This window comes from Pseudorca crassidens, chromosome 5 (assembly GCF_039906515.1).
Source record: "Pseudorca crassidens isolate mPseCra1 chromosome 5, mPseCra1.hap1, whole genome shotgun sequence".
NCBI lineage: Eukaryota > Metazoa > Chordata > Mammalia > Artiodactyla > Delphinidae > Pseudorca > Pseudorca crassidens.
This window is the reverse complement of record NC_090300.1, coordinates 49,177,975-49,204,545: the sequence shown is the minus strand read 5'-3', so window position 1 is coordinate 49,204,545 and position 26,571 is coordinate 49,177,975. Positions and strand designations below refer to the sequence as shown.

General features: G+C 34.3%; 1 protein-coding gene across 1 annotated transcript in view; it reads left to right on the top strand.

Moving 5' to 3' along the window:
- The window catches only part of SI (sucrase-isomaltase), a 99,727-nt gene extending 81,854 nt beyond the window's left edge, over positions 1 to 17,873 (top strand). Inside the window, exons 38-47 of the mRNA XM_067737224.1 lie at positions 1,212 to 1,246; positions 1,334 to 1,450; positions 3,914 to 4,062; positions 5,873 to 5,957; positions 6,041 to 6,097; positions 6,701 to 6,825; positions 9,479 to 9,567; positions 13,413 to 13,462; positions 13,700 to 13,864; positions 17,252 to 17,873. Of these exons, the coding sequence (XP_067593325.1) occupies positions 1,212 to 1,246; positions 1,334 to 1,450; positions 3,914 to 4,062; positions 5,873 to 5,957; positions 6,041 to 6,097; positions 6,701 to 6,825; positions 9,479 to 9,567; positions 13,413 to 13,462; positions 13,700 to 13,864; positions 17,252 to 17,320 (941 nt within the window). The 3' untranslated portion in view covers positions 17,321 to 17,873. The remainder of the gene's footprint in view (positions 1 to 1,211; positions 1,247 to 1,333; positions 1,451 to 3,913; positions 4,063 to 5,872; positions 5,958 to 6,040; positions 6,098 to 6,700; positions 6,826 to 9,478; positions 9,568 to 13,412; positions 13,463 to 13,699; positions 13,865 to 17,251) is intronic.
- The last annotated feature ends 8,698 nt before the right edge of the window (positions 17,874 to 26,571 follow it).

Genomic DNA, 26,571 nt, shown 5'->3' with positions numbered 1-26,571 from the left:
TCTAGATTCTAGGGAATAAGAATCACTCATAGATGCTAAAGTATGAAACATCTCAAACCAAATTTTGGAAGTTTTCTGACAATAGTTGGATAAAGAGTAAATGAAATATTATTTTAAAGAGAATATTTTTCTGTTTCATATCTAAACATAAAAATTCTTTACTATTTATATTAGGATTCAAGGAAAACAATCAATGTTTAGAAATATTCCTTTAAAAGAAGAGCTGGGAGGGGGCTTCCCTGGTGGCACAGTGGTTGAGAGTCTGCCTGCCGATGCAGGGGGCACGGGTTCGTGCCCCAGTACAGGAAGATCCCACATGCTGTGGAGCAGCTGGGCCCGTGAGCCATGGCCGCCGACCTGCGCGTCCAGAGCCTGCGCTGCGCAAAAAAAAAAAAAAAAAAAAAGAGCTGGGAATTCACATGCTTTCTATTTTATTAAAATGATCATTCCTCAGGAGATTTTTAGCTAATAAGGATAATTCAATTTGTTTCATATAATGAGACCTATGGTTAAATAATTACAAAGACAGCATTTTATTTTAAAAATAAAACCAAGGAAGACTTCCCTGGTGGTGCAGTGGTTAAGAATCCGTCTGCCAATGCAGGGAACACGGGTTTGAGCCCTGGCCCGGGAAGATCCCAGATGACACGGAGCAACTAAGCCTGTGCTCCATAACTACTGAGCCTGCACTCTAGAGCCCACGAGCCTCAACTACTGAAGCCCGAGTGCCTAGAACCCGTGCTCCGCAACAAGAGAAGCCATTGCAATGAGAAGCCCACACACCACAAGGAACAGTAGCCCCTGCTCGCCGCAGCTAGAGAAAGCCTGCACGCAGCAACGAAGACCCAATGCAGCCATAAATAAAAAATAAATAAATAAATAAATTTATTTTTTTAAGAAAGGAATCACTAACGCTTTCTTCTCATACTATAATGTGTTCGTAACAGTTTTGTGATCTAAATGTGTCATCTTGAAAGTGTCAAGGAGGCATTATTAGAGTGTCTTATTTTTATAAATGTCATTAACATTATAAAGTAAAAAATACATAAATTTCATGGGAAGAAATGAAAGAAAAGTATATCAATAACCTGAAAAATGTTTCATTGAATTAGAGGTCAGTATTAGAAATAGAACATCTTCATAAATAGAAAAAAAAATGTCAAAATATATGAAATAGTGGCCTTCTATAATTTTTTTCCTAATTTTTTTAGGTATGATGGAATTTAGTTTGTTTGGAATGTCATATGTAAGTAGCTCTATTCCTTTTATCTTCATCACTTGTTAATATTAAGAAACAAACTATTAAAATTAATTAAATATAACTGTATTTTAGACTGGAGCAGATATCTGTGGTTTCTTCAACAATTCGGAATATCAGCTCTGTGCCCGCTGGATGCAACTTGGAGCATTTTATCCAAATGCAAGAAATCACAACACTGCATTTACTGGAGTATGTAATTACTGCATTTACTCTCATTCCTTTGCCCCACTAACCTTAAACGTTTTTGAATAGAATTCACCCTTCCTGGCTGATTTCCAGATGAATGTTTTGAATCTCTTTACATTTACTGACGGCATCTGAGCCCATCACTCTGAGAAGTTTCTGACTTGGGTTTTCTTTATACTTTGGGTTTCAGGCCTTGGTTAGCTGGCATACTTACTGCTGTTCTATATAATTTTGAATTAGCCAGAAAAAAAATTCCTTCTGGAAATTATTCCAAACCTGGACAGAACGATAAAAAAAAAATCAGTTTCAAACTAAATAATTAGAAAAGCCATTTAAAATCAATGCCCGAAATGGGCAGATTTAAAAAGCAAATGTTTTAAAAATGAGTTGAGAAACAGAAAAAAATAAAAGGAAAAGGGAATCATGGAAACTAATTTCTGAGTGGTGACACTGTTTACTTTATACTTTACTAAACTGGAAGAACTTTTGGAGACAATAATAAAAATTATGAAAAAGTATAAACAATTGCAAGCAATATATAAGTAAGTGCTAAATTTTGTTATACTTTCAGTGAAGACATATAGAAGAAAGATAAATTATCAAAATGCACCTCATGGAAGAATTGTAGACAGAGCTGGTCTTTTAAGGATGGGTTCTAGCCATAGTAACCGAATGGTAGAGCTCATCATGAGTTTTGAATTCTTCATGTCACCCTGAGAAATTTTTTGTCAGAATAGAAGGGAGAATTTATATTAGAAAATGAAAAATAAAAATGAAAATCTATACAAAGTTAGAAGGCAGTATGGGACCACATTTTGGAAAAATTTGAAAGTTGGGCAATAGAGACAACTTGATGGCATAGGAATATTTTAGCAGGAAAACTTTATGTCAGTAATGAAATTCAGAAAGCTGTATTGTTGGGAGAGTAAGGCATGAATCAATAAAATCCTGAACAGGGATTCATTCAACAAGAATTCATTGAAAATCTATTATTTAATATTTACAAAATCCCTGCCCTAATACTTTATATAATGCAGGAATGTTAGAGATAACAGATAATAGACAATTATATATATATATGTATGTATATATATATATATATATATATATATAAAACAGCAGGTACAAATAAATCGTATGAGGGAAAACTAGAGTAAGCTAAAATGATAGAGATTTGTGGGTGTTCTGGTTTAGAAGGGATTCTCAAGGTGGTCCTCTTGGATGAAGCGACATTAGCATTAGAGCAGAGACTTGAGTTGAGGAAAGCAACAAATTTATATATATGGGGGAGAATTCCAGTTCTGGGGAACAGGTGAAAGACTCCAAGATGTGAATGTGGCTGGAGCTTTTGAGAAGATGAAATGGGAGAGGGAAAGACTGACGAAGTACTTCTGAATAAAAATCTACAGAACTCAAGTTTAATTATGAGGTAATATAATTGAATTTAGAAATGCATGGTTTAGAATTAAATGCTTGTGTTTTATCATGTTAAAACTGAAATAACATCAACAAAGTCAGTATGCAACAGATATGATCTTTGCCTTTTCTAACTTGACTTTGAAGCTAGTAACAGTAGGATCATATTGATACATTGCTTAATATTTCTTGGACCATTGCACTTTCAAGGTTTTGCCTATTCTAACACTACATGTACCAGTGATAGCAATGGGTCATCATTCAAACGTTCTTACTACTTAAATCTAGAAAAGTTGGAATCTTCATAGATATGATACCACTCTTAGGGGCTCTGCTCCTATTGATAACAACAAGAAAACATTGCAAGTGTTGCCCCCTGGAGTTATGTAGCAGCCTTGTTTTTTCCCTTGGTATAAATTAGAATGTAAAATACTAATCACTCTACTTATTATTTTTTTAGCCACTAAGTGCAATAACATTTTTTAGAAGCTTTTATCTTTCCAGTGTCAATTTTAGTCTTTTTACCTGGGGAGTATATTCCAGAGCAGACATGGGCATGTTCTTTTTTATCCAACATTAATTAGATCCCCTCTTCCTCCTATACTATTAATTCTTTAGTACCATAACTTATTCATTTCTCATGAGAACACACAATGTGCAGGGTCACCATGATGGGCTCTGCATGTCTGTTTATTTCAATGCACTTATATATAGCATTCTGTTTCTCTCCTAGACTTTTCACCCTACACTGAGCATCACCACAGTTGACAATGTGTTTGTCACCTATTCAAATGTGAACTGCTCTTTACATATGTTCACCTAAATGAAATCAAGCCATGGACTTAATTTGCATTTTCTTATTAAAATATTAGTTATGCTTTCTCTTTCCACTGTATGAGATAGAAATAACTATTCCATAAGGTTTTTGTGATGTAGCACATGACAGTGAATTAAATTATGCCTTATTTTTTATTCTTCAAATATGTATTTGAAAATTATGATTTAAACAAGGACAACAGCTTATGACACTTTCATTTTGCTTTGTTTCAGAGAAAACATCCTGCTTCCTGGAATGCAACTTTTTCTGAAATGTCAAGGAATATTCTAAATATTAGATACACTTTATTGCCCTATTTCTATACACAGATGCATGAAATTCATGCTCATGGTGGCACTGTTATCAGACCCCTTTTGCATGAGTAAGCACAATTTTTTTTTCCTATCACAGAGAGAGATAGCTTTCATTTAATTTACTTAGTAATCAGTTATACTGCCATATAAAACATTTTAAATTGAAAACTTTTTCATTGTTATTTAAGTGTACATTTTGGGTTAATAAGCATTTACATAAATAAATCTACTAATAAACAGACTAATATATGCCATTAAAAATGAAACACAATCAGTTTTTAAAAAGTAATAATTCTTAGGAATAACTATTGTATACCAGGTATTGTTTGAGAGAATTTACATACCTTATTACATTGAGTGTTTACAAAAGGTCTTGGAAATAAGTAATATCTCTAAATTATGCTTGACTTAATTGAAGTTTACAGCAGTTAAGTAAATCCACCATATACAAATGCCTGACTAAGAAGACCATCCAACTCCTCCTAGAGGTGTTCTAATTGGGTACCCTAGAACAGTTCTACCATTCTCTGTGACAATTGTTTTGGATTTACTCCTTGAAGCTCAAACTGATATATGACCAAATATTGAAATTCTATTCTATGGAGTATAGTTGCAAAAATTTTAGCCTGTTCTATTTTTAAGGCAAATACAAGCAATTTCTTATGGATGTTACAAAAAAAACCCCACACACATTCAACCATAAATACAAAAAAACCCTTGAAATAATCATGATATACTTAGCTTCTTGTGTGCCCTATATTACCAGAGTAATTGATTGGGGTGATTTGTTAGATTTCACCATTGATAAATCAGTAAAAAATAAACAGCGAATATTTACTCAAATTAAACAGTAGTAGCCAAGATAAAATTACCAAAATAATAAGTAGATCAATATGCCTTCTGTTCTAATAATAAAATATCCAACTTTCCAAAAAAAAGGGAAAAAAAATACTTCCTAGGTTCAAATTATCCTCTAGTAATTTATTACCGTAATCCCTTCTTTATTTCTGGTAACATTTTATTAAACTCTTTCCTCTTTTATTTCTAGAATTTTCCTCTTTGTCTTCTCCCTATTAACTTTCCAGAAGAGCTGGAGTATCAGCACTGGTCTGAATCCCCAGCCAGAAACATTATTATTAACTATGCAGACTCTTGTCCTGCTGAGAACTTCTGGGTTTTTGTTCCCATAGGAAGTACATAGAGGAAGAACCCAGCAGTCCAATTTAGCATTAATCTCAGTTTAGAGTAAAACAAAACACAAACAAAAGAACAAAAATTAAAAATGTATACTTCCATTTCAATTAAAGAAAAAATGTGGACATTTAATAGTTGCAATTCTCAAACTATAAAAAGCAGATTTTGTTTTTTCAGCCATTTATATCTCAAACTCAGAAAAATATTAACAAATGGAAGAACATTTAAGGATTTATAAATTCACTATTCAGTTAGCTTAATTTACATAGGATGTGCAAACTCTTTTTAAAGTTACCAAATTAAGATTCTTAAAACACATTTGTCTCACACTTTTCTTCCAGAGTGTTTATAATTCTTGCTTCCTGGTTTGTTGATCTTCTACTAGACAAAGTTAATATTTGAATTTATGTGAGTTCTCTTCAAAGGAGATTTCTCACTCGGTCTTACACATCCATGGCAACTCTGTGCTTTGTTGGAAGGTTTAGTCATGGTCTAGATTTACTTATGAAGTATTGTACACTGCACACTGAATTCCAAGTGATAAAATTGTTTTTGATTTTTTATGTTTTGATTTTCATTTCAATCCACAAAAGTCCATACTGCAAAATGTGATTTTAATAATTATTTTATGGTATTCAGAAGAGATAAATTTCTTTGATTTAATTTTGTAAATATTTTGTCCAGGTTCTTTAATGAAAAGCCAACCTGGGATATATTCAAACAGTTCCTGTGGGGTCCAGCATTTATGGTTACCCCTGTATTGGAAGCTGTAAGTCCTACAACATATTTTTGTTCACAAAATAATTTTTCCATGGTTTATATGTTTTTAATGACTATATCTTTAAATTCTAGTACGCTGACACTGTAGAAGGCTATGTCCCTAATGCTCGGTGGTTTGATTACCATACAGTAAGTAGTTAAGGAATTCTGGGGGATTGACTAAACAGAAATGGGTAACAACTTAGTTATAGCCTTTTTATTAACAACGTACTTGTTTTCCTTTCCACTTAAAAAGTGCAAGATATTTCTTGCTAATTATATCAGAATCAAATTAACCAACAGTGAAAGAGTTAATTTATTCTGCCATAGTTTCTTATGTAGTCATTGATTTATTTTACCAAATAAACGTGGAAATTATACAGTATACACAAAAAGGTCATTGCCCTTTATTAGGTATGCAGAAAGATCATTAAAAGTAATACAGTCCTTTAAAGAATAATGTATATGACAAATCAAAAATAACTTTTGTGACCCATCAAGAACCATATATTTTCTTCATGTGAGCACCACAAAAACAAGCGATGGTAAATTACTTTCAAAGCTATCAATAAACTAAGGAATAAGTACATGCTTTAACAACATGAGCTCCTGAATAAATGTTTGTGGTTTTATTATTTTTTAAATTAAAAAGTATATTATTTGATTCTATAAATGTGCCCCCTCAAGTACCAATATTGCTGGTGATTCTGCTTCTTATTGTTTTGTTCTTTTGTCCAACGCTGTCATTTCCAGGGCAAAGATATTGGTGTCAGAGAAAAATTTCATACATTTGCAGCTCCTTTATATGAAATAAATCTACATGTCCGTGGTGGTTATATTCTACCTTGTCAAGAGGCTGCTCAAAACACATTTTACAGGTAAGTGAAGTGTTCACAGAACTCAGATTAGATTTTGAGAGAGAGCATGCTAGAATTGTCAAGAACCGGGAAAGGTCTGAGATTTTATCCTACTTCCAAGCTTACAGGTTAGCCTGCCACAGTTTCATGGATTCTGGGTCTGAGACAAAGGTCTTTCTTACTCTTGGCATAGCAAGAAATATGAGCTTCATGTTTGCTCCAGTTGCCCCTGTCCCCCAAGTCTCATATGGGTGACATCAAGTGGCCTAGGTGGATACTGCCCACTCAGGAGGCTTATGTCACAGCTAAGGAAGGCAACACTTTGGAAACTCAATCTTTTATAATAGGCTGTAAGCAAAAGCATCCATTCTTTGCTTTGAAGGCAGAAAAACTGTCATTGCTCCTGTATGCAAAATATGTAGAAACTTGAGAAACTCATGGAAAATTGTCCTCCAACATGATAGAATGTTTCCCCAACCAAAATACCAGTGGAAACTTAATGTCCTCTGTGTAAACATGCAAAGGTATTGATAAACGGATGTCTTGTATTTTAAATGCCAGTCTCACGTGAGACCTCATCATTTTTTCTGAGTCTATTTGGAAAGAAATATTATTTACTTTATGAAAATATGTTTTTTAAGTGAACTTTTCTGTGAGCTTTAAGCAAACATGGCTCAGAGGGCTTCTCTTTCCTTCCATCTTTTCCGCTCCCCCTTTTCTACCTCCATCAGTCCTGTGACACATACCCAGACCCACTTTAGTCTATGAAATGTAGATATCCATTGACAAGATCACTACTCCTTCACGCTATTTAAGTCCTCTGCTGTCTGCAGAAGAACCAGACCTATTTGTAGCAACCTTGTCCCATTTAACAATGAAAGGTAACTCAGATTTTCTATCCATTATCATCTATAACTGATCATCTGCTAAGACCCCTTATGTGATATTCTCTCCTTCACAGTCAACAACATGTCCTATTTCCATGGATCATGGGTCCATTCTGTCTCCTGTGACTGATGTAAGAGCAAATTTCTGAGACCAGTCATAGAGTCTATTTCCCCTGACTAAATTCCTGGCTTAAACATTCAGATTCTAGAGGACTCAGTTCTGTTCCTCTTCTCATCTCAGGCTGTACTCACTCTTGTGGTGATCTACATGCTGACAGCCCCAGCTGGCCCATTTCTATCAATATTTTACCCTGATGTCAGTTGAAGAGGAGAAAAATGATTATACCTGAGAAATGAGAGTTTCATGGAGGAGACCATTCATAAGTTGTGCCTTGAGGAATCCTTATGTTATGAGAGACAAGTAGAGAGGCCATTCTGGGTGTTCTCTGTGTGTGTGTGTGTGTGTGTGTGTAGGTGGGTAAAGTAAATAGGATATTGGGTTTAGGTATACCGTGGACCTTTGAACAGCATGAGTTTGAATCACATGGGTCCACTTTTACATGGATATTTTTCAATAGTAAATAGTACAGTACTACTCAGTCCTTGGTCGGTCGAATCTGTGGATGCAGAGGAACTGTGGATACTTGGATACACATTGTTCATTGGTCAACTGTATATACAAGGTAGAATGAAATTTGTGAAACTCTTTTAATCTTATTTTAAGTACGTTAGGAAATTGTGCGTTAAACCAGATTTTAATATTTCTAATAAGATCTACTTATCTTTTACCTCAGTGACTATGAATTGAAATGCATATATACATGCATGTTAAGACATGCCAATATCTGTACATGGAAAATATAAAGTTGCTGTGGAGATTTGAACTCTAGATATTCTGGATATTTTAGAAGACTTCCATAGCAGTATAACCTTCAACACTTGTGATTGGAAAAGGCAGATAGCTAAGCATAATTTGTCTGAGAAATCCTTCCATAGCAATATGAGGCTGTCAAACCAAGTTTGCATACTGAGCATGGAAGCAGATATTTAGTTCATAGATAGGCCTATGGTAGGCACAAGCTTCGGAAGTACTGTCCAATCCAAGGAAAAGACTTGCAATTCTGGCTACTCTTCACATTCTTATTAACAATTGCCAATGATAATCAAGTGATTTATATATGTAAATGTGAGGAAAGCATAAGTCATATGAGATTAAAACATGCTATTGAAACAGCTTTATGTTTAATGGTCAATGACAGTATTATCAGAGAGAAGAATAAATAAATATATCAATAAACTTAATATGGTTTTAATTATAAATGAGGCCACTTCTGATTTGTTACAGTAGGTGAATCCTTGATGTCAAAGAAATGCATGATACGGGCTTCCCTGGTGGCGCAGTGGTTGAGGGTCCGCCTGCCGATGCAGGGGACGCGGGTTCGTGCCCCGGTCTGGGAAGATCCCACATGCCGCGGAGCGGCTGGGCCCATGAGCCATGGCCGCTGGGCCTGCGCGTCCGGAGCCTGTGCTCTGCGACAGGAGAAGCCGCAGCAGTGGGAGGCCCACGTACCGCAAAAAAAAAAAAAAGAAATGCATGATATTTTCTATTAAATATGAAGGATTTTATGGTTTATATAATTTCCATTAACTCATTAAAAAAGGAAAATCCTTTTATTTTCTTTGCCTAAAACAGTCTGTGTTCCTTTGGACACTTACATGGATGTCATATCATAACAAGAAATGTGCTACCCTATAAACCTTGGTAAAATTGTATTTCTTTCTTATAGTCGAAAAAATTACATGAAGCTCATTGTTGCTGCAGATGATAATCAGATGGCACAAGGATCTCTCTTTTGGGATGATGGAGAGACTATAGGTGAGTATTCCATTTAGGAGATAAATATAACTGGTAACATACATATTATCTCACATTACTTTTTTGTTACCTATTATTGTACTTTGGAAGCTGAATAAAAAGCCAATAATATTATTCAAAGCTAAGAGTTTAATAAATAGTTGAATCAACTTAAAAAATAGACTTCTACATATTTAAAGACTTTCTTCTTATCCTAAATATATTTAATCCCTGTGATCAGTGTCTAGATGGCTAAGAGTTTTGTGTGGGCAGGGCTGATATATTGATCATCTTTGTAGTCCCAGAAGTTAGCCCAGTGCTGTTCACATAATAGGCACTCAGTATGTGTGAGGTCAACTGAGCTGAAAATCCATGTTCCCATGCGCACATATTGATGCACAAAGGATGCCTCTAAAACATGAGAGTTCAGAAACAAAACTCAAACTTGTTCTCTGTGCTTTATGGCTATAGCTTTTGTTTTGTTTTTGTTTTAATATTCAGCAGTTTTTTACATGAAAAGCTTAAAGATTTAAACTTAAATCTTTGTTTACTCCATGGCTACTCCTCAAAATCAGACTGAACTACTAAACTTTTAGCAGTGCGTGTTCTGCTACCTGGGATAGTTTGTAAAGAATGCATATTCTGGGACCCATCTAAATTCCATTAATCTGGGGAGAGGCCCAGGAATCTGCCTTTGAGTAAAATGCCCCCAGGTCATTATTATGCTGTTAAATAAACACTGTTAGAGGATTAGGTTTACTGACTGCCATTAGTAGTGCCAGCTCTGCTAGATGGGACTTCTGAGCATTCTCTTGACACAAATCTTTGTCTTAAAAACTAACATCTGTGTGGAGCTATAGGGCAGTTCACTGCAATTTAAATAAATTATCCATAGATGAGAGATTTTTCATTAATAGCAAAGACATCTTTCATCTTTTCAGGTAAATCATAGTTAATATTCTGCAAACATAATAAATAGGAATTTATTAGTGAGTAAAGCATATCAGAAAGTTATATAAGAATCATATGATAATAAGCAAGACTCAAAAACAAAATTACCTCTTCCTAGTATTTTGTGATTTAGAAGGTGAAGAACTCAACTGCTATTAGTTAAAATCATATGTTTTCAGAGCCCTGAACTTCATTAATACATTAAGGGAGGTTCTAAAAAGTTTGCAACCTTTCTGCCTCACTGGGCCCGGCAAAGGCACTTTGAATTTGCCTACAATTTCCCAGGGATGCAAAGTTGAGTTATACATAATTTGCATGCTTGTCTGGGGATATTTGAATCTTACTCTCTAACAAATTAGTTAATCCGTTTTAACAGTAATGGGGACAAAGCTTCTCTTAGAATTTTTTTTTTCCAGCTCTTTCTATCAAACTAAGATAGCAGATGAAAGAACTTGGTATAACCTTTACTCTATGGAAGTTTCATGGCAGATTTTTTGTTTTATCACTGGAAAGTAACTGAACATAATTCATATATTTCTCTCTGTTCTCTTCATGAAAGCATACAAAATTGTTCTGGCCCATTACATCTACTTTTTTGGTTCTATTTCACAATCTCAGTATATTTGTTATAATTAAGTATAAAGATCTCAACTAATCCCCTGAAATTCCTTGAGTGAACAGCAAAAACAATACATAACAAATGCTTGGAGTCTCTGGATTTATTAGATCAGAATCTCCAAAGAAGTCTTCTCTCACAGCAAGCTTGCCAATCTACTCGATAAACTAGATGATATCTAAATGATTTCCTCTTTTAAGTACATTTAAAATTTACGGAATACTATTGAAATCTTAGAAATACGTCTTGGTGGGCTCCAAGGAGCTCCAGTTCTTTATGTCTCAGCACAGAAAGTATTAAACGAGAGGCAAAGTGATAGATAAGAAATGATTCATTAGAATAGGATGCTTGTGAGGTTTACAAGCAGGCAGGCAAGAGGGTGCCACACAGAGAACTTAGTGGGCTACAGTTTTATAATCAAAGGAAAAATGGGGAGGGGGAGAAGACCACCTTCTTCCTCATTCTTGAATAGATGTCAAGCTTCCTTCATGGGGCTGGGAAGTTTTCTGGTCCCTACATGGTCAAACCGGGACTGTCATGGCACAATGGAAATGAGCAAAAAGGCGGTAACATATACTAAAATATGGTAAATCATCTCAGGTTTCAGTATAATGTCACCTTTTCTTTATAATTTTGTTTTAGTGTGGTCAGAAAAGCATGTCCTAGGAATCATTAACTTACTGACCTCACTGGGCAGGATGTGGGTCTCATTCCACCATTGTTTTATTGTTTTGGGGCATGTCTCATGCTTATGCTGTATGGTTTTGTTGCTAAGCAAGCCTGCTTGATTTTGTGGTTAAGCAAACCTACTCTCTTGAGTGATCACTAACTTACAGGTTTTTTTCCTTTACTTACAATCACCTACTGGAATTAACTATTTAATCACCTACTTGCTCCCTTTACTCTGTCCCAATCACTATTATTTGTAGACATATTTTTTTCTCAAAAAAAAATAAAGCAAAATAAACTTATTTTGAAATGTGTATACATTAAGTAAATTTTGACTGTTCTACCTAATGAAATTGTAGCTTAGTAAAATATTAATTTGTCCTACTCATTTTAGTGAAATAGACATATGTCTACTCTGGACTAAGTTCATATGTGGTATCTTTCTCTTATTCATTGAAAACAGCAAAACAGCTAAACCGTTCATATCCTCTTAATAGCTTCACTTTTGTTTTCTTTTATCTCATTGATTTGTACTTTTAAAATTGCTCTTAAAAACTTAAGCTATAATTATATATTTAAAATTAAGACTAAAAATTTTGCCTCAAAATGTATATTAAATAAGCGATGTATACATTAATATATACAGAGAAAGTTTGGGGCAGAATATCATTTAATTTTAATATAGGCACAATTAGTCTCAAATTAAGCAATTTTTTCCCGAGAATTAATGAATATAATCCTGGCATGCATAAGTGGAAAAGAGAATTAAAATTTGTTGCTTTTTCAGTGTTATCCTAATACTTGTTTTAGTCATGCATTTGACTCTACCTTTGCCTTTTTGTCTTACACGTTTGTTTGGTTTTACATATGACACAATCATATAAGTCAGAGAAAACTGGACATAAGTCTAGACTTGATAATAATTAGTTGTTTCACTTTTGGCCATGTATTTTTTTCTTTTCCTCTTTTATACAGTGAGAGTAATAATAATACATATCTCTTACAGCATTGTGATAAAGTACTTAGAATAACAAATACTAAATAATAAATTTTAGTTCTAAGATTATTTTTTAAACTGATTTTAAATTTGGCAAGATTACATCTTATTTAAAGAGCTGGGTATAAAGCCTGTGTTTTATCAGTTTGATTTCAGTTGACCTGAAATAATCTCTCACAATTGAATATTTTTCTCAAATGACACTAGGATAAGTTACCATCATGTTCTCTTTTCTTTATAATATTATTTTATTGTCAGTCACTGAGGTGGCCAGTAGGTGTCCACGACTCTCACACCCAATTCTCTTTATTCTTACACTTCTTCCACCCTCCCAGAGCTGTGTGAAGGTGATTTTACATGTGCCACTGCGTTAGTGTTACTCTCCTACATACAAACAGGCACACACCAACTTACCCATCCATCTAGTACCCTCTCTGGTGACTCATCCTTCATATTTCAGTGCTCCTTGGACTGTGTTCAAATAAGATATATAAACTTAGAGAAGATTAAATATACATTGATGGTATTTGGTACCCTTTTACTGTGAAAGAAAAGCAAAATATACAGTACTAGTATTTACTATTGCTCTTCTTTGGAAATATAAATACATTACTCTTTTTTTTTTCTTTATAGACACCTATGAAAGAGACCTATATTTCTTTGTACAATTTAATTTAAACAAGGTATGTAGTCACTACAGATCATTTATTTGCAATTGTGTTAAATAATATTTGAAGTTTTATGCTGTATTTTATATTTACATATTTTATATATATTATATAACATACCTCTTTTCAAATATATGAATAAACAATTTGCTATACTATGAGATACATTTTGGTTAACAGATATATGCTTTTTAAAGATTTAATTGCTTTTGCTAGATGAAGGGTTTAATTTCTTTTTCTTTGTCTTTATAGACCATCTTAACAAGCACTATACTGAAAAATAGTTACATAAGCAAAAATGAAATGCGGCTTGGATACATCCATATATGGGGGAAAGAAAAGACTCCCGTTAGTGAGGTTAATCTCATATATAATGGAAATAAAGAGTCTGTTAACTTTGAAAACCCAGACCTGGAGGTAAGTGATGTAAGAAGACGTTTCCTTTTTAAATGGAGCTATTCAAAACGTCTACATGAATGTCTTGTATTTCTTAGCCCTAAAGAAACATAATTATGGGTCAACTATTGCTTCCTTGTTTATTTATTTTCATTAAACATCCATATCTATTTCCATATTATCATCCTTGGTAACATATAAATCAACCTAAGGGCATCTATTTTATAATTGTTCTGATATAATCAAAGCAAAGTTAAATTTGCATTAAATCTTTAAATCATTTTCATCCCTCAAAACCTAATACTTGGGGCTTCCCTGGTGGCGTGGTGGTTGAGAGTCCGCCTGCTGATGCAGGGGACAGGGGTTCGTGCCCCGGTCCTGGAGGATCCCACATGCTGCGGGGCGGCTGGGCCCCTGAGCCATGGCCGCTGAGCCTGCGCGTCCGGAGCCTGTGCTCCGCAACGGGAGAGGCCACAAGAGTGAGAGGCCAGTGTACTGCAAAAAAAAAAAAAAAAGCTAATACCTTTCAAAACCAAAATGTTCACATTTGAACATTTAATATGTCTTAGATAAAATATACTTGAAAATCCTTGCAAAATTAATAGAACTGTCTATTAGCATCTATGAATAATTTGACATAGAGCTGTGTGAGCATATGATTTACACAAAGGAGTCAGGATTCTTATGTTAAAATCCCTTTGCTGCTAGTAACGAGCTTTTTATGTTGAATAAATAATTTCAGGACTTCTTTTTCCTTACAGTTAAGTAAGAATATGCAAGTAAACAACCTCTTAAACTCCTTCCAGTCTTAAATTCTGTGAAAGTAGATTTCAAAGAACATATATTCTAGAAGCCAGCTAACTGTTTAAAGTCTTTGATCCAAGTTTAGGGCTACATCTGCACTGCTAAAACTTTGACTGTGTGTACACATACCTGTTTGTGTTTAAAGTTGAATAAAAACAACTAGCTTTTTATCAACTAAACACTTTGGATGAATTTAACTTACAAAATAGCTAGTTGTTTGTCTGACTACAACTTAAAAAAATAGTAACTGTATCTTGGGCATAATTTTAGGTTTTCATAAATTGTACAAGATGTAAGAGTTGAACAGCACCTGAGAAGCCATTTCTTCCAGTTGAAATTTAGCATCTATCCTATTGTTATTGCTGTTCTGTAGGCAATCAGAATTTCACCTTTAATATGCAACTATTTCTTAATTACTACTTTGGCATGAAAATACTTCTATTTCTTTAAATTCTATCAAGGTTGGAAAATTAGAGTTTTATATATTTAATGCCCCTCCATGGTAAAATAAAAGTTGATAACCCACCACCTCACCCCCATTTTTCTTCTTTTAAATTTCATCTGTTTATAAAATTCCAAAGTAAGGGAATCAATGATTTAGTCCAGTGGTCTTATATGGCAAACTAAGAAACGGAATCTTTAAAAAGGAAAATTAATTCCTCAGGAATAAATAGTCAATGATTATCAATCATAATTAGAAATCAGTTTTTCTGAACAGCCCAATGTTCAATGAGATTGAAGAACACTGGTTTTCCTTACATTTTTTCTTGTTCTTATTTACTACAACAATGGTGAAAAATAAAGCTCACAATTTTTACTATAAAAGTAAACTAAATACAGTTAGCTGAACAAGGTCAAATAAGATATTTTAACATATCAAGTATTATTTCAAGATAATTTCGACCAAATACTTGGCATAAAAAACACCACTTATAAAGAAAAGTTCATTCCACTGCTTTCAAACACATTCACAAAGAATTTTAAATATTAAGAATGAATTTTTACGTGGTTCATTATCTCAGTGATTCCAAAAGAAGATATTAACTTTACTAACAAAGGAGTAGTCCCTTCTAAGTGTATTTAAATAAAACAAATATTTATAAGCATCTACTGTTTTCTGAGTTTTTATAGATATATGGGAAAAGGAGGGAGTAGTCAAATTCTTTCTCTATTTTGGTTGCGCTTTCCATGAGTGTAGAAATTATATGCAAAGGACATTTAATTGCTCTATCAATACAATTTTTTTTTTTTCTCTTTCTCCTAAAACTGAAATGGGAACATTTTTTTTTTAAACATCTTTATTGGAGTATAATTGCTTCACAATGGTATGCCAGCTTCAGCTTCACAACAAAATGAATCAGTTACACATACACATATGTTCCCATATCTCTTCCCGATTGCGTCTCCCTCCCTCCCACCCTCCCTATCCCACCCCTCCAGGCGGTCACAAAGCACCGAGCTGATCTCCCTGTGCTATGCGGCTGCTTCCCACTAGCTATCTACCTTACGTTTGGTAGTGTATATGTGTCCATGCCTCTTTATCGCTTTGTCACCGTTTACCCTTCCCCCTCCCCATAGCCTCAAGTCCATTCTCTAGTAAGTCTGTGTCAATACAATTTTTAAAACACTTTCCTAGCAGCAATTATGCCTAGTTGCCATCTGTACAGGTATTAAAATCTATGTGAGGTACTGCTTGTTTTTCACTTTTGATATAAAGGAACTAAGTTAGGTTTTGGTGTAAGATGGATCAGTTTCAAACCTAATAGATACTAAAAAAAATTATTTACCTTTCAAACTCTTCTATTATGAAGCATGGGAAATAAATCCTAAGACGCTGTGCTTTAGTGAAGAATAAATTTTATAAATTCCCCAGTGAGTGTTTGGTATTTGTTTAGCAGTAAAGAAATGTTAGTTTTCTTCTTCTCTTGCATATTTGATGACTGAATTCAACTTTCTGAGCTAAGGCACTGAGAGTCATGTGAGTCTATTGGAGCAATGGAAAAACCTAATGAAATCGACATATTATAAAAAGATTACAGATGATTGTTTGAGTACAGTGGCTTAATTGGTCACCTCCATACTTAGTCCCTATATGGTCTGACAGAGATTCTCTCCAGTGAAAGAAAGTAACATGCACAGTGAAATCATTGGCAATAAATTCAGCATGTTAAAGCCCTTTAAGATTGATGTAAAAGAAAACATATTTCTAAAGTCTAAGTTTTGTCTCTAGATGACTGGATAATATTTGAGGGCGGAATGCATAGAGATCTATGTAGTGCAGTTATGAATAACTGCATATTTAGGAGTCATGGAGAAAGAGTAAAGTAGTAGAAATAAGATAATTGGTTAATAGTCTCAGTTTTTAGTTGTATTTTGACAACCATTCTCCCCCTCTGAGACTTATTTTCATCATCTGTATAATGGGTGGGTTGGGTGAGACTATTACTGAAATGGTTGTGAACTCTCTGGAAAAAAAATTAATCAAAATGGAAAAGAAAAACAAGCTATACCTGTTTACTAATAGAGCATTTATTTATGGAATCAGTTTTTGTTAAAAAAAAACGTTCTGGTTAAGCAATTAATTACCATTTTATTTTTTTTTAGATATTAAACATTGATCTAAGACAGAATAATGTTACTCTAGATGAGCCAATAGAAATCAACTGGTCATGAAGATCACCATCAGTCCCAGCTGTCAAAGAGAAATTAACATCTGGATTTAAGTTTCACCATACTTATTTACTTATTCACCCTAATTATTTACCCTCTTCATTTATTTCTTATATTGTGTAAAATGTGATTTTCATAACATCTATCTAAAGTTATTGCACAGTGTACAATATTAATACTGATTTTATAATATTAATGTGGCTTTGATTCAATGTTTTAACTATTTAGAAGAATTTAATTTTTCTAGTTACTCTTGCTAAGTATCAGCTAAAACTGTATACTAGTTACTAAATATATATGTGTGTGTAATTAAGATATAATTAAAATAGGTGATTTTTAAATTAAGCAAAAGTTTTATGTAATTTTATATATTTTCTTCAGTGTTTAGTAGATTTGAGTTATGTACCAATAATTGTCATCAGATTTAATTATTTCTTAGTGTGTACATTTAATTAGAAAAGAGGAAATAAAATATATATAAGTACATACAGTGTACATTTTAAAAAATTTTCCAAAAGAAAATTGTGTTGGTTTGGGTTGCTATAACAATTTACCATAGAATGAATGGCTTAAACAATAAATATATATTTCTCACAGTTGTGGAGCCTGGGAAGTTTGAGATCAGGGTACCTGCAGATTTGGTGGCTGGTGAGGTCCCTCTTTCTGCTTTACGGACCGCCAAATTCTCCTTGTGTCCTCACATGGCACAAAACAAAGAGAAAGGATACAAGCTCTCTGATGTCACTTCTTCTGACACTAATTCCATTAATGAGGGCTCCACATGCATGACTGTGTATGTACCAAAGGCACATCTCCAAATACCATCACACTGGTGATTAGATATTCAACATATGAATTTGGGATAGGGGGACACAAACTTCAGTCCATAACAAAGTCCAAATTTCTTCTTCTAACTTTGCTTTATGGATAGGAGAAAAAAATATTACTATCTATTCTATTTAGTTAGTTGAATAAATCATCTTAGCTCATTCATTAAGGTTGGAGGATGAGGTCATGGCCTAAAATAGTAATCGTTGATATTTTTTTAACACTTAGGTTGCTTTGAATTTACTTAATCAACTAATATCTGTAACTTGATATAATTCTTTCCTAATTAGAATATTGTTATAATGAAATATTTAAGACAATTCATAACTCAGAATACAAGGACCAGGGAAAAATAAAATGATAATGATGGCTATAATCAAAAACACAAGAAACGAGTGTTGGTGAGGTTGTGGATAAAAGGGAACCCTTGAGGACTGTTGGTGGCAATGTACATTGATGCCACCACTATAGAAAACAGTTTTGAGTTTCCTCAAAAAATTAAAAATAAAACTACCATATGATCCAGCAATTCCATTTCTGGGGATTTGACTGAAGAAAATGAAAACACTAACTCAGAAAAATATATGTGTCACCAATATTTATTGCAGCACTATTTACAATAGGCAAGATATGGAAACAACCTAAGTGTTCATCAATGGGTGAATGGATAAAGAAGGTGTGATACATATATACAATGGATATTATTCAGCTATAAAAAATAATGAAATGTTGCCATTTTTGACAACATGGATGGAGTTTGAAAGCATTATGCTAAGGGAAATAAGTCAGAAAGAGAAAGACAATACCATATGATATCTCTTATATGTGGAATCCAAAACAAAAACAAACAAAAAGCAAACAAAAAACTCATTGATATAGAGAACAGATTGGTAGTTGCCAGAAGCAGGGCTGGGGAATGGGAGAAATGGGTAAAGAGAGTCAAAAGATTAAAAAATAAATAAATAAATAAAATTAGAATATTGCTATGGTAACTCAGAATACGAAGACCAGGAAAAACAATAACGATAATGACAATAGTAATAATAATGAAGTTTACTTCCAAGAAATATTATAACAATTAAGGGGAATTGACAAGCAAATTATAAATTAAAAAACCAGATGCTGAGAAGGAATCCAGTCATTACAGATGAGATTATAAATGAGTGCAGCCATTTTTGGAGGGCAATAATGTCATTTGTATTCAATAAAGTTGTTTGTATTTTCCCTTTGACCCAGGGTTCCACCTTGAGATATTCTCACAGATGTGCAAAAAGACGTATGTACAAGCATACTCACTTCTTATTGATGAAAAAGAAAAAAAAAATAATTGACTGCTGTCAGTTTAGAGTTAACTTGGTCCTAAAGATTATGCTGTGGTGTTTTTCTGTGAAAATAAGTATTTTTCACAGAACACTTACATCAGACAAGTTCATCTGTAACCACAATGGAACAAGACAATAAAAAGACCACTCCATAAACATTTTGAGAACAAAGAACAATAGAAAGACTCTCCAAACCACAAAATACCAAACGAACACCTGCTTCTCTAAGTTAATATGAGTGACTTGCTTTTTTTAATCAATTGCAGCTTTAGTCCTACTCCATTCCTTCCACCTCCAGAAAAATAAATTAATTTAAAAAATAATTAACACAAAGGCATCAATTTTGACTATGGTATCAAAGAAGTGGAGATAGTGTCTATCCTGGTAGTTCTCCTAATGACAATATCCTATATGAGACCTAAGTCACTTTGCAAAAAGAAATTTTGGTCCTCATAATGAAATATTAGTTAAAAACATATCAGCTTTCAATATACACCTAACTGGTTCAATGTAATTATTACTAAAGCAATTGTTATTTTGTTTTCAATGTCATACTTTATATATGAGTGTGAAGCCTTCTAGGTATACATTTTAAAAGGGAATGATAAGTTACTTGCAGCTATCCATATAAAAATGACATTTCTATACTTTGTCTCCTAAACAACCTGAGGATGTCTATGCCTTTGTTCTATGCCACCACTATTTCTCTTTATAATATCTCTAATAGACCCACTAATTTTTCCTTGCCTTTTCCAGGCAAGGAAGAACTGACTTACCTTAGGGAACTTCAGGGTATCAAAACAACTTCCCCTAAAATAGTATCCTATTGCTGTGTTAAAAAATTATTACAAATTTAGTAGCTTAAAACAACTCAGATTCATTATTTCACAGTTTCCAAGATTTATGAGGTGGGTCATGGCTTAGCAGGCTGCTCTGCTCAGGGTCTCAATGGCTGAAATCAAGAGTTGACTGGGTTGGGCTTCCCTGGTGGCACATTGGTTGAGAGTCCGCCCGCCGATGCAGGGGACACGGGTTCGTGCCCCGGTCTGGGAGGATCCCACATGCCACAGAGCGGCTGTGCCCGTGAGCCATGGCCGCTGAGCCTGCGCGTCCAGAGCCTGTGCTCCACAATGGGAGAGGCCACAACAGTGAGAGGCCCGCGTACCACAAAAAAAAAAAAAAAAAAAAAAAAGAGTTGACTGAGTTATGTTATCATCTTGAGACTACACTGGGGAAGAATTTACTTCCAAACTTTCTTAGATTGTTGGTAGTCTTTATTTCCTTGCATTAGAAGGACTGAGGACCTCCTTCTTGGTGGTTGTCAGCTACAGGTTGCACTCAACTTCTAGACATTGCCCTCACCTCCTAGAGGCCACCCATAGTTCCTTGCCATGTATGTTTCCTTAACATGGCACTTAGTCAAGGCAGCAAGAAGAATCTCTGGAGTGAGTCTGCTAACAAAATAGAGCAAGGGTCCCCAACACCCGAGCCACAGATTGGTAGGAATCGGGCCGCACAGCAGGAGGTGAGCGGCGGGAGAGCCAGTGAAGCTTCATCTGCTGCTCCCCCCTGCCACTCCCCATTGCTCTCATTACCACCTGAACCATCCCCACCCCACCCCCTCCACCCCGTGCATGGAAAAATTGCCTTCCATGAAACCAGTCCCTGGTGCCAAAAATTTGGGGACTGCCGAGATAGAGTATTGTATAACATAACATAATCATGGGAGTTACATCTCATCAAACTTGTCATATTCTATTTATTAAAGGAATTGAAAGGTTCTATTCACACTCAAGGGGAAGAAATTACACAAAGGCATGAACAGCAGGAGGTGATGATTATGAAAGCCATCTTAAATTCTATCTGTTCTATCCCCAAACTTACCCATGTGCCAAACAGAACACAATCAGACAGATAAAATAACTCACTATCAGAAATAAGGCTCCACCAAGGATTCTAAAAACACTAGACCAAAGACAATTATGTCTGTACCTGACAAACCATGGCAAGCACTATAATAATCAATTAACAATATTTACTATTAACTACACACAAAGATGTATAAGACATCATATTGGCATTTGGAACCAAATTTCAGGTGAAGACAAAAGATTAGCATGAACTGACAATCAGTCCCTCATTCCATAAAAAGCCAACCTATATTAGCAATACTAAAAAAAAAAAAAAAGTTCAAAATGAGTATTAGGCAAATGTCTATCAACAGATGACTGAATAAAAAAGATGTATATATATTTACAATGAAATATTACTCAGCCATAAAAAAGAATGAAATTTTGCCATTTGCAACAACAGGGATGGACCTGGAGGGTATTATGCTTAGTGAAATAAGTCAGACAGAGAAAGAAAAATACTGGATGTTATCACTTATATGTGAAATCTAAAAAATAAAAATAAATAAATAAATATAACAAAACAGAAACAGATTCATAGGTACCACAGAACAAACTACTGGTTACCAGTGGGAGTGGGGATAGGGGGAGGGGCAAGATAGGGTTAGGGGATTAAGAGGTACAAACGGCTATGTATAAAATAGGTAAGATAACAAAGATATATTGTACACCACAGGGAATATAGCCAATATTTAAATAACTCTAAAAGAAGTGCAATCTATAAAAATATTGAATCACTGTGTTGTAAAAATGAAACTAATATCACTTTGCACAACAATTACACTTTCATAAAAAAAGTATTCTGCAATTAAAAACTATTACACTAAATATGTAATATGCTTAAATTATGATTCTTTATCTACCCAAAATAACTTTATGAGATTTATGTTCTTGCCAGTGATACAGTATGCTAGAGAATGGAGGTTCCTTAAAAACTAAAAATAGAACTATCATATGACCCAGCAATTCCACTACTGGGCATATACTCTGAGAAAACCATAATTCAAAAAGAGTCATGTACCACAATGTTCATTGCAGCTCTATTTACAATAGCCCGGAGATGGAAACAACCTAAGTGTCCATCATCGGATGAATGGATAAAGAAGATGTGGCACATATATACAATGAAATATTACTCAGCCATAAAAAGAAATGAAATTGAGCTATTTGTAATGAGGTGGATAGACCTAGAGTCTGTCATACAGAGTGAAGTAAGTCAGAAAGAGAGAAACAAATACCGTATGCTAACACATATATATGGAATCTAAAAAAAAAAAATTGTACTGAGGAACCTAGTGTCAGGGCAGGAATAAAGATATAGACATAGAGAGTAGACTTGAGTACACGGGGTGGGAGGGGGAAGCTGGGGCGAAGTGAGAGCAGCATCAACATTTGTACACTACCAAATGTAAAATAGCTAGCGTGAAGCAGCAGCATAGCACAGGAGATCAGCTCGGTGCTTTGTGATGACCTGGAGAGGTGGGATGGGGAGGGTGGGAGGGAGTTTCACGGCGGGGAGGGGATGTAGAGATGTATGTGTGCATGTGGCTGATTCACTTTGTTGTACGACAGGGACTAACACAGTATTGTGAAGCAATTATACTCCAATAAAGATCTATTAAAAAACAAAATTTTTTCTGTTTTATTTTTTTTATTTTATTTGTTTGTTTAATTTTTGAATTTTATTTTATTTATCGTTTTAGACAGCAGGCTCTTATGAGTTATCTATTTTATACATATTAGTGTATACATGTCAATCCCAACCTCCCAATTCATCCCACCACCACCACCACCCCCGCCACTTTTCCCCCTTGGTGTCCATACATTTGTTTTCTACATCTGTTTCTCTAAAATAAATAAATAATTTTTTTTTTTTTTAAAGAGAGAATATGGGGCTTCCTTGGTGGCGCAGTGGTTGACAGTCTGCCTGCCGATGCAGGGGACGCGGGTTCGTGCCCCGGTCCGGGAAGATCCCACATGCAGCGGAGCGGCTGGGCCCGTGAGCCGTGGCCGCTGAGCCTGCACATCCAGAACCTGTGCTCCGCAGCGGGAGAGACTACGACAGTGAGAGGCCCGCGTACCGCAAAAAAAAAAAAAAAAAAAAAAGAGAGAATAGTATAGACTAGAGGTTTAGAAGTGTTGTCCCCTAAAGAACCCTAACATTTCTGTAGAGGTTTCTTCAAATAAACGAAAAGAGAGATTTAGCAGGCCAAGTCCCCTAGCCCATTCTCACATTACCCATGTTAGCTCTGGTATATGTGACTTACGCACTTGGCTACCCAATAAGCTAAAGTCGGGCATCAAACAGATTTGAGTTTGAATTCTAGTTCCAACATTTAATAGTGTGATGTAGAATGTGCTGCATAATTTTAGCTATCCTCATTATCCATACATAGTGATTAGTGGCCACATTTCAGATCACAAAGTTATATATATGATGTAGAAAATACATGGTATTCACGATCTTCCCTAGTGATTCACAAAATCAATGTTACAAATCTGATTTAAGGGTTAAGAAGAGTAACTCGGTGATGACTACATCAAGGAGAATTTGCAGTAATACAAAATAAAATAGCCCATATCTTTAAAAGTCATATATTTTATATTTTAAGCCCCTCTTCAGTCTATTATCTCCTCTCTACTTTTGCTCAGGTCACCATTGTTTCTAACCTGGAAACACTTTTTAGACGCTCTTAAATATTTATTATTGCTTCCACTCTCATCTCCTACAATCTTTCCCAGTTATAACATACTACAAAAAAAATCTAAGATACAAATCTTATCATTTTATTTTCTTTAATGATTCCCCTCAAATAAAATCCCAAACTCTTACTAGCAAATAAAAGGCTATAACTGAATGGGAAAAAAAAACTGTAAAGTCCTACTAAATATTTTAGACAGATATACCTTATTTTTGATAAAGAGGTTTAATTTTAACCTAATCTCCCACCCTCATTTTGTTTCTTCCCCACCTCATTACCTAGAATGTTGTTTCTTTCTTATTCTTTCAACAAACTCTTGTTATCATATTATAGCTATGCTTCACTGACAAATTAATGGGCAGATTTTCTAACTCCTCAAAGCAAAATTAGTTCTCTCTTCCTTCAAGTTTCCATAGTATCTCCTGTATTACATTACCTTGCAATGGAAATTGGCTATTTATACCATCCAACTAGATTATGACCTTTTGATGACAAAATACAGGGATTGATTGCTGGCTTTTTTCCAATGACCAATACCTAACTCTGCACACAGTAGTAGGTGTTAATAAATGTGCTGAATAAGGAAGAAGAAGAAGGAGAAGGAGAAGGAGAAGGAGGGAGAGGGAGGGGGGAGGGGGAGGGGGAGGGGAGGAGGAGAGGGTGGCCTGGCAAATTGATGGCAGCATCTTTCTAGACAAGCTACCAGATCTGTGAGTTTTATATTCTTTTCTCCCTGCTTCTCCTTTCAGTTGCTTACCTCATTGCTGGTAATGAAAATCTTCATTGACTTCCCAGTGTTAATTTCACTGGGATTTATGTTTAAAGAAATTGTCTTATTATATATGTATTACACAAGTTTCCATTATTAAAAAAATAATCTGTACTCTATATTAAAAATTCCCTTAAATGATTTGACATTGAAAAGATTAGAACAACATAAAACAATAAAAGTAAAAATGATAATGATGTGGAAATTAAGTCTGAACTATGTAGATATCATGCACATTTCTGTTTTCCTCTAAATTTGTTCCCCATATGCAACATGAAATTAAATCATATCTAATGTAGTTTCCTCTGCATATTAGATCATTCAAATGGCAAGTCTGTATTTGACATAAATAGAAATAGTGGTTGGTGGGTGATAAATTAGAAAAAAGTACATAGGATTTTTAATAAGTTAAAAAAAATGGCTTTTTTTTTCTTTGTATGGATTGAGAAAGTCATTCTAGGTGAGGAGAAATCCAAGAATAAGGGAGGGACAAGCTAACTGGTACCAAGCTCTCTGCAAAGAACAAAATATATTTAACTTAGTCTATCTGAAGTTAATATTTTTACTTACATCAAAGGTGTGAGAGCAGCTGCACACTGCACACAGAGGACTCTCTCCCTGGGAGAGCTTCTGGTTTAACTAGGTGGAAAATGTTGAAACATCTTTTGAGCAGTTGAAAGACTGCAGAGGAGATTGTGGTGCTTTTATCTTTTGTCATTACAATTTTTTATGAATGCATGTTTCAAAATTAATACAATTTGCATAATATTAGGGGAAATGAAATATTATTTTATTAACCCATATGTTTTACTTTTCAAGATACAACTCTTAGATTCCAGAGTTTGACCATAATGACAAACTACTCAATAAACAAATCATCTCATAATCTCTCTTGAGAGCATGTATAATATACATACATAAACTGAGTACTATAGTTTGCAGTTGTTTGTTAATATGTTCTTAACTTTTATATCTTCCAAAACATATCTTTTTATCTTTTCTCAAAATTTAAATATTCTTCTCCTTATATTTTCTTTTAATGAAATTGTTGTATTTTCTATTCCAAGCTCAATTAAAGTTGGAGAAATTATTTGAAGTGCGTTCTTTTATAATTCTTTTTCTTCTGCTTCTTGTCTTTTTTTATAGCTCCTTATTACATTCTTAGGTATTTCAGCTATTCTCTGAATAGCTGGATATAAGTTTTTCCTTTTTAAATTTGACATATCATGTAGGACTTGAAATTATCAGCCATTTGATCAAATAATTATTTCCTTAATTACCCAGGTCTTTCACATTTTGTTCCTGATGTGTGTTACTGCCATAGCTGACTAAGCTTTTTCTCCTATGATATATGTTATTCATGTCTCTTAACGTCATTTTAGTAAATATTTTAAAACTCTTTGATATAACTTTCTGTTTACTATGAATATGAATGTTGGTTCATTTTTTACATGAATATTAACTGTATGTAGTGACCACACATCATTTTACTTTAAAATGAGATTGCAATAAAATAGGTTAACTGGTAACAAAATACACATATTACTTTCAGTCCCTTTATCACTTTGGACTTTGTAACTTATTATCAACTAGTATTTCATTTCTCAGCAGTAAGTTTGGGAAAATATTATAGCTCACTTAGGTGAAATCCATACTTGAAATATATGAATATGATGTAATATTTAAAAAAGTCACAATACATGATTTGGGAAAAATAATTATC